Here is a 9,748-nt window from a genome sequence, read left to right as displayed (position 1 = left end):
AGCACGTCTGTAATCCCAGTGGCTATAGAATGAGAATCACAAGTTCAAACCCAGCCTCACAAACATACTGAGGCCCTTGGAAAGAATTTAAAAAATACTTCAATCAAAATTTAAAATTAACAACAACAAATAAATAAATAAAAAGGGGTAGGGATTGGATCAGGGCTTATGCACTTCAGATATGATGGTGGTGGTGATGATGATGATTATTATAATAGTAATATCTATTTTCTTTTGCCCTCAATTCTATGACCCAGGAAATTATATTTAGAACTTCTCACATTTTTTAACTTTTTCACAACATATATAAAAGTCATAAGATATATGAGGAGACAGAAAATATCATATTATTCATAAACCTAGAAAAAGTTTTTTTAAATTATGAGACCAGAGTCATAAAATATCATTTGTTTGCTAAGGTCTTTAGTGGAAAAAATGGGCAATATGAGAGAAATTGAACTCAAGAGAAGAAGAGAGATGAAAACTCTAAAAAAAAAATAAAATTAAAAAGCTGAAAATACAGGTTAATACATTTTAACTACAAATCTTGTGTACTATTCTATAACATACTTCTATGTACAAAATCATACTACACACTAGATTTTGCACATGCATACACACACACACAGAGTAAATATAAGATTATGTCATCATATGGGAGAGTTGACTACAGATCAACAAATATAGAGAGAAAAATTAAATCTAACAAGAAGAGATATTTAACTGGGAGAAACATGTTGCTTTCACATCTTCATGCTGACAAAATTCCTACATCCACTCCAGGGTGCATTCTCATTACCTCTGAATAGACAAAAAAGAAATGAAATTCCACACCCTTTTTACAAACCTACAGTGGTTTTCTAAAAAAAAAAAAATAGTTTTTTTGCTGAAGGAGTTGCATGACTGTAATTCCACTGGAAAAGCAGGCTGAGGTAGGGAATCACAGATTCAAAGTCAACCTCTGCAACATAGTGAGGATATAAGCAATTCAGTGACACCATGTCTAAATATTTGGAATAAAATTAAAAAGATCTGAGATGTGGCTCAATGGTTAAGTGTCTCTGAGCTGAATCCCTGGTACCAAGACAAGTAAAATAAAATAAAGTAAAAAATTCCCTCAAGTTTGATGAGTAAGTTTAAAACAAACTGTAACAACTGAAGGTCTCACCACATTTCTATATACAAGGCTTTTCTTCAGAGCAGGTTCTCCCATGATACTCAAAAAGAAACTGGAAAGATGAAACTCTTACCACATTGTTTAGTTTTCCCTGATGTGAATCCTTTTGTGTCTTTGGAGTAACCCGTGAAAGCTGAATATTGCCCCACATGGCTTATCCACAGGATTTTCTACAATGTGAGTCCTTTCATACAACGAGACACAACTAAAACACCTGAGCCCTTTATATTTCTTAATTGCATAAAATTTATTCATTTTGACATGAATCTTTCAAGAAGAATCTTCCCAGTCCTTAGAAAAAAGTGGAAAATTTTGAAGACTTCCCACATTTCTCACATTCTCGGGGTTTCTCTCCATGAGTATTTTCATATAGGAGAAGGAAAGCAGGGCTGAGACGGGAAGCTGACAGGATGTATCCAATCCTCCACATTCTGAGGGTTTTTGTCCCAGTGTGAGTGAAATGGCTTTGAAGGCACCAGGGAAAATGGAATGATTTTCCAAACTGTTTAAATTTAAATCATTATTCATTTATATGTGGTGGTGTAAGCCCTTAATCCCAGGGTCTCGGGGAGCTGAGTCAGAAGGATCACAAATGTGAAACCAGACTCAACAACTTGAAGACACCAAGAAATTCCACAAGTCCCTGTCTCAAAATAAAAAGTAAAATGGATGTGGCTCAGTGAGAGAGGATCCTCAGACTAAAACCCCAGTACAATTTATAGATAGATATAGAGAGAGATTGATTCATTGATTTGGACATGTGAGAACTTTCTTCTCTTTGAATGTGACAAGAAATACTGATTTCCCACATATCACATTCAAAGAATTTTTTTACAGAAAACTTACTACACGTTAATAAGTGAAACCAATCTCTTTGCATGAAGTGTTACTTCATGTAAGCAAAGCTGAGCAGATGTAACAAAGGCTTTTCCACATTGCTTACAATTATAGAGCTTCTCTCCAGTATGTGTTCTTCCATGTCTTTGAAGATCACTGGATGTAGCAAAGGCTTTGCCACACTGCTTACATTCACAATCATAGGGCTTCTCTCCAATATGTGTTCTTCCATGTCTGTGAAGGCTATAGGAACTTGAAAAAGCTTTTCCACACTGGTTACATTCATAGGGCTTCTCTTCAGTATGTGTTCTTTCATGTCTGTGAAGGTCACTGGATCTAGCAAAGGCTTTTCCACACTGCTGACATTCATAGGGTTTTTCTCTAGTGTGAATTTTTTCATGTGACCGAAGGCCAGAGGACTGAGTGAAGCCTTTTCCACACTGCGTACACTCATAGGGCTTCTCTCCAGTATGCATTCTTCCATGAATCTGAAGACTGTTGAAACTAGCAAAGGCTTTGCCACACTGCTTACATTCATAGGGCTTCTCTCCAGTATGAGTTCTTTCATGTTTGTGAAGGTCACCGGATCTAGCAAAAGCTTTGCCACACTGCTTACATCCATAGGGCTTCTCTCCAGTATGCAATCTTCCATGAATGTGAAGTTCTCTGGATCTAGTAAAGGCTTTGCCACACTGCTTACATTCATAGGGCTTCTCTCCCGTATGAGTTCTTTCATGTGAGTGAAGGTCAACGGATCTAGTAAAGGCTTTGCCACACTGCTTACATTCATAGGGCTTCTCTCCTGTATGAGTTCTTTCATGTGAGTGAAGGTCACTGGATCTAGCAAAGGCTTTGCCACACTGCTTACATCCATAGGGCTTCTCTCCAGTATGTACTCTTCCATGAATCTGAAGGTTACTGGACATAGCAAAGGCTTTGCCACACTGCTTACATTCATAGGGCTTCTCTCCAGTATGAGTTTTTTCATGTGAGTGAAGGTGAGATGACTGATTGAAGGCTTTCCCACACTGCTTACATTCATAGGGCTTCTCTCCAGTATGAGTTCGTTCATGTACCTTAAGGGAATAGGCAGTAGTGAAGGCTTTTCCACAATGTTGACATTTATAGGACTTTTCTCTGGTATGTATTCTTCCATGTTTATAAAGCTGATGGGATGTAGCAAAGGCTTTTCCACACTGTTTACATTCATAGGGCTTCTCTCCACTATGCATTCTTACATGAATCTGAAGGTAACTGGATGTAGAAAAGGCTTTTCCACAGTGCCTACATTCATAGGGCTTCTCTCCAGTATGTGTTCTCTGATGTATTCTAAGTAAACTGGGATAAGCAAAGTCTTTCCGACATACCTTACATTTGAAATGTGCATTCCCTGTGTGTGTGATCTTGTGCCTTTGAAGACTTGTGTGTGAAATACAGGTTTTAACACATTGTTTACATTCATAGAGTTTCTCTCCAGAATGATTTCTTTCATGTCTTCTAAATAAAGAGGAGAAATGAAAGGCTTTCCCACATATCTCACATTGAAAAATTTTACCTCCACTGTGTGTTCTCATGTGTCTTTGTACACCTGGGAGAGAAGAAATGGCTTCAAGACATTGTTGACATTCATCAAGTTTCGAGCCAGTATGAATATCTTCATGTCTTTTAATGTCACTGGAACAACTGAAGACTTTCCCACATACTACAATTTCATATGGTCCATCTCCAGTTTGTATTAACATTTGTGTGTAAACACTTCTGAGAGAAACCAGAGATCTCTTATATTGTTTAAATTCACATGGCTTCTCTTCACATTCTTCATGCTTGTTGTATTTGTGTCCAGAGTGAGATGTGATGTGCCTATGAAGGAATGAAGGACATATGAAGTCTTTTGCACATCCAAATAGTGATATTCACATATGCAGTTTCATAGTACTTTTTGCATGTTAGATACTTTGAAAAGACTGTATATTTGTTACAGCTAAGTATATATTTCTGGTAAAAAACATAAGAATAAATACATTTCATATTACACATACCTTTTCAGTTGGTTTGCTCTAAATATTATCTGACAGTTCTCATATTCCCTCATGAATTTCTCTTGTGAGTACAGTTACCTTAGATTGCTCCCAGAGTTCTCAATATGGTCTTCAGTGATCTTGTCTTCACACTTGTCTCCTAAAATGAGAGGACAGAACAATCTTTATGAATATTTAGGAGCTAACAATGCTTTGCCAAATCATAGATGCCATTTATGCTGCAATAATTCACCAACAGATTCTCTTTTCACCTTCTACATAAATGACCAAAATAAACATGAGTTCTCTATTTGATTAATTTAAAAAACATCATTATTACCTATAGAAGCCAGGTTTCTGAGGACTTCCAGCATTACATCTCTGTAAAGGTTCTTCTGGGAAGGATCCAGAAAAGCCCACTCCTCCTGGGTGAAGTTTACAGCCACATCCTCAAAGGTCACTGAGATCTAAAATATCCGACCAAATGAATAGTGGAGGCCAGGAGAGATTGACAGCATGAGAAATCTATACTCAACATACATGATGTTCACATGATTCCCTGGTCTCTTGATTAATTCCACAGATTGGTCCATCAAGTCTTACTGCACTCAATTTCTTACAGCCATTCCAACACTAGAAATTGGCTACTCAGAAGGCAAACATCATAGTGATTTATACCCTTCCTTTGGTGAGTTCACACGAAGTAATACAGGCTCCCAGATCACTCCTAACTTGTTTATTGATTGCACTTTTATTACATGTCCTACAAACGTTCTGTGTGGTACACAGCTAATATAATCACTTCCCATAGTACTTATCTTTAGAAAAGAAAGGTGATGTGTAGAAAATTGCAGGAATCATGAAACTAACCATTTGACAGACATTATGCCAACTATAGTGGTTCCCTGTACCTACAAGGTTAATATAGGTAAGATGGAATTTACTTATGTCTTGTTCCTCTGAAAATCTATTGTTCCATACATAAAGAAATGCCTAGAACCAGCCCCCACCCACATCCTCTGGGCATGGGGTCACTAAGGAGATTCCTTCATAGACAACATTTAGACAACCTTTCACACAGGTTGTCCCAATGTGTTAACTGGAGATTTAGCTCATCCTTTGTGATTACACTGAGAACAACTAGAATTTTGCAGGTGCTTTACTACAGAAAAAATTTAGTCAATTAGCTTACTATTAAGTGACCAAAATAAACACGTATTCTCTATTTGATTAATTTAATTTATTTATTAATAAACACAACAATTTTATAATTTCCTGTGGTTACTGTCAAACCAGTATGGGGTAAGTGAAAGATGGCACGTGTTAGAAATAACTCAATGACCCAAAAATATCAACTTGTCCAAACAACAGCCTTAAAAAGTTTTATAACACTCAAAACAATCTTCTTAATAACCAGCAGGCACTACTTTTCTAAGTCTCATGAGAACAATGAATGTACAGTTCACTACCATAATGTATAGTCATGAGACACATACCAATGTTCTGCTCAAGGACATTTTGAACAAGGTTGGGCCACATTGGCAGTGGTTGTCTGTTGTGAAAGAGATTCATCTTGCCTGTAGCAATGGTGGTGCAAACAAACCTAAGGCAGGAGCTCTTCCAGAGTGTGGTAAAGCAACAAGTTTGGAGCCCAGATTTCTGAACTATTCCACACAGTCTGGGTGTGAAACAGGCCACCATGGACATCTGTATGCATGCTATGATGTCAGCACAGTGATGGAGCAGGCAAAAGGAAAATGTTCTTGCCACTGACATAGAACCATACTCAATTACACTCAGAGACATCAGCCCAACTCTGTGAGGACAATGATGCAGGCAGGAGGGCTTCATGGGCTTTCAAGCAAATAGAAAGCACACTGAAGTCTCAGGGTCACAGCAACTCTCCACAAGACAAAAACCACACCCTACAAGTGTGCCACCACTGAAATCAAATGTATGCTCAAAGAACATGAGAGCTAAAACAAAAATAAGATGAGAAGAAGCTAAAAAGCCTCCAGGGAAAAGGACATGAAACAAAAGACTCTAAACAGACACAGGACTAAGAGGTGACTCAAGAGAAAAGGTGACCATTTTGAAGGAAAAAAATGTAAAAGTCCATTATAGGAAATTCATAGAGAATACCAGAGGTGGTGCTGTATTGATATCTAAGTCATCCAATGAACATTTCAGAAAAGAAGAGCTAAGAGCAATCATTGAAACTACCACTTCAAAAAACAAGAGAAAGAGGAGTAATGTAAACCTAAATTAACAACAGGAAGGTAACAGAAGGTGTTGATGAAACCACAATCAGGAAATCCACAGTCTACAAAATCAACTTCTTTATAAACATGAGCAACACTGATAAACTGACATAAGGCTAAGAATACAGAGGACAGGAACTGGGGTTGTGGCTCAATGGAAGAGTGCTTGCCTAGTGCTTGGGAGAAAGTGAGTTCAATCCTCATTCTATATATAAGAAAAAAAAGGGGCTGGGGATGTGGCTCAAGCGGTAGCGCGCCCGCCTGGTGTGCGTGCGGCCCGGGTTCGATCCTCAGCACCACATACAAAGATGTTGTGTCTGCCAAATACTAAAAGATAAATATTAAAAAATTCTCTCTCTCTCTCCCTCTTTCTCACTCTCTCTCACTCTTTCTTTAAAAAAAAAGAAAAAAGAAAAAAAAGTGTAAAACATACAATAACATTAAAGAAAAAAGCAAAGATGACTTAAAACCTACTAAAACATTTAAAAATGGCATCGTCAACAATGTATTGAGATTTCAAGATTATCATAAATGTGCCTGACACAAATTAGACAACTTGCAGAAACACTTCTTTGAGAAAGACAATTTCCTACAACTTACACACAAGGAGAAATACACAAAACAGATGAGCCCATGGCTGCTGAAAAAAGCAGACTCAATAACTAATTACTACCCCAAAAGGCAAGGCAAGGCTCTGACATTTCAAACAGGCTTTCATGAGACACTTAAAAACTGACACCAATTTTCTAATTTTTTTCCAGAACATAGAAGCTGAGTTAACACCTCCTATTTCTTTCTGAGGCATAAGTTATCATATTATCCAAATTAAGTAGATAAAGGAAAGTGTTAAATAGAAAAGAAAACTATGAGTGATGCTCATGATCATAAATGCAAAATTTAAACATAAATGCTAAGAACTGTACAAATAAGTCATCACACTCCAGGTGTCTATAAAAATGGTGGGAAAATTATGGGCACAGGAACCCTCACTGCAGTGACTACAGCAGCCATATCCAGACCTGCCCAAAGCTAGATGCAAGGAAGATGCACCTTTCAATAATGAATGGACAAGCTGCAGTTCAACCACATCAAAGAACATTATCCAGAAAATGATCTCTGCAGCCTGGAAAGATACACAATCATTAAAGGCAGACTGGTAAGTGAGAGAAGCCAGTTTGAAATGTCCATGTGCAGTAAGATTCCAAGTCAAGAACATTCTGGAAAAGACAACATTATAGATGCACTAGCAGAACTGATGGTTGCCAGGGACTTAGGGGGCAGAGATTGAGGGAGGAAATATGAAAAGTGATGAACAGGTGGAACACAGCATTACCAGAGCAGTGAAACTCTTCTGTATGACATTATCTTGTAAACAATGTGGCACACACAGTCACATCACACAGAGGACAAACCCTGAGGTAAAGGTTGAACTTTGGCTTATCATAACGTGTTGCTTCATCCATTCTCTTTATCAAATGTTCAACACTGGTTTAGTAACTAACAAACACCCTACACCAATGCAATATGTTGAAAACAGTGGAGACTATCAGCTGGAGAGAAGGGGTATTCAATACTATGAGTAATGGCACATTTAATTGTCACCTGGATTGGATTAAAAGATGTCAATGATTAATAACATTCTGGGTGTTTCTATAAATGACTGGCATGTGGTATAGTGTGTCTACAAATGATTGACATGTGGAACAGTGAACCAAACTGGAGAACCTCCTTAAGCTAGGCAGCACCATCCAATAGAATGGTTTCTTGGGTGGAACAAAAGTTGGAAGAAGAAGGAAGCAGCAGCAGAGCAAGCTCCTTTCTTCTCCAATGGGTTCTTTATGGTTGCTGCAATGGCCTGAGGATATCAGACTCTGCCTTCTTCACTCTCCCAAAGTGGACTCTGCCAGTGATTCTCCAGGGAGTTTCCAGAACCTTTGTTCTGGACTAGGGAAGCACCATTGATCCCTCTTGTTCTCAGGCTTCAGCCTCTTTGACTCTGCAGCTACTACTTCTCAAGCTCTCCACCCTACAGATGGCCACTGTGGACTATCCAACTTCAGGTCAAGTAGGCCAATCTAATAAGTCTCCTTTTATAATCATACTTCCTCTTGATCCTGTTCCTCTAGAGAACACTAACTAATAAACCATGTAAGCCAAAAATTCCTCATAAAAACAAAGTTTATCTAATAAAGAAGTGAATAAACTACCAAGCCATGAAGTTTTATGAATATAATCAAAAGAAACAATATTATATAATAAATACTTTTTTCATAATAATGCAAAAAATAAAGCAAAGAGGAAAAGGCATACTTAAAAATTTCAAAACTATTAACAAAAGCAAGAAAACTGATTTTTCAATACTATTTCCATCTGAAAAGGAATTGGATGATAAGTCTTCAAAAGTCATTCCAACTGCTGGTATGGTGGTGTGCACCTGTAATTTCAGGCACTAGGGAGGTCAAGGCAAGGAAATGGCAAGTTGAAGGTCAGTCTCAGCAACTTAGCAAGACCCTCAGAAATTTAGTGAGACTGGTCTTCATCAAAAATTAAAAGGGGGGATGGGGATTGTATCTGAGTGGCAGAGCACTTGCTAGCATGTTTGAGGTACTGGATATAATCCTCAGAGCCACAGAAAAATAAACAAACAAAATAAATGTATTCTGTTCATCTATAATTTTTATTATAAAAAAAGAAAAAATATATAAATAAGAAGAAGGGCTGAGAATGTGCTCAGTGGTCAAGTGCCTGTAGGTTTATTCCCCAGTAAACCACCTGCCCACCTCCAGAATGCTGCTCACAAATCGAAATTTATTTCTGGAGGATAAATACTAAGCAAGTCCATGGCATCAATCTCAATAAGTAAGCAAATAAATAAACAACAGTCTACTATACTAATACTCTTGGACTGGAGAGTAGCTCAGTAGTAGAAAATTTGCCAAGCATGTATGTGGCCCTCAGATCAATCTCCAGCAGGCCACACACACACATACACACACACACACACAAAAAAAAACGACTAAAATATATGTAATGAGAGATAAAAATGATTATAATACAAAAGGTACACAGTTAGAGGCATAAAATACAACAAAATCAATGAAAAGGCAACACACTTTCTCACAAAGAGACTGAATGTTCCCATGATCCACACTTTCTGAAAAAACACTGAGCATTTCAGGAAATTCTGTGAAATTTAGGGCATGGTTTACTCTATTTTGGGGGTAAGCTTAAGAACAACTACATCGAAAAATGGAAATAGTAGGGTTGGGATTTTGGCTCAGCAGTAGAGTGCTTGCGTAGCACATAAGAGGCCCTAGGTTTGATCCTCAACACATTATAAAAATAAATAAATAGGTATTGTGTCCAACTACAGCAACAACAAAAAATACTTTTCAAAAAATTGGAAATAGTAGACTGTATCTAAGACCAGCCAAAATGTTGTATGGAACAGAGAG

The 9,748-nt window shown here is 37.6% G+C and overlaps 1 protein-coding gene across 1 annotated transcript; it reads right to left on the bottom strand.

Annotated features, from left to right (window-relative positions):
* Positions 1-1,469: 1,469 nt before the first annotated feature.
* LOC143639732 (uncharacterized) lies at positions 1,470-4,658 on the bottom strand. Its single transcript, XM_077107772.1, has 5 exons — positions 4,653-4,658; positions 4,373-4,499; positions 4,132-4,192; positions 2,084-3,508; positions 1,470-1,566 (listed from the first exon to the last, which is right to left on the bottom strand). The coding sequence occupies exons 1-5, from the start codon at positions 4,656-4,658 to the stop codon at positions 1,470-1,472; spliced, it is 1,716 nt and encodes a 571-aa protein (XP_076963887.1).
* Between the last annotated feature and the right edge of the window lie 5,090 nt (positions 4,659-9,748).

Source organism: Callospermophilus lateralis, chromosome Y (assembly GCF_048772815.1).
Source record: "Callospermophilus lateralis isolate mCalLat2 chromosome Y, mCalLat2.hap1, whole genome shotgun sequence".
NCBI lineage: Eukaryota > Metazoa > Chordata > Mammalia > Rodentia > Sciuridae > Callospermophilus > Callospermophilus lateralis.
This window is presented reverse-complemented; position numbering and strand designations above follow the sequence as displayed.

Bases quoted from the DNA above. Each gene is read 5' to 3' on its own strand.
- LOC143639732 (XM_077107772.1), bottom strand. The intron at 4,193-4,372 runs GTAATAATGATG...CTCTCATTTTAG, and splicing joins CAGAAACCTGGCTTCTATAG to GAGACAAGTGTGAAGACAAG. The intron at 1,567-2,083 runs GCTTTGCTTACA...TTCCCGTCTCAG, and splicing joins GCCTTTGTTACATCTGCTCA to CCCTGCTTTCCTTCTCCTAT.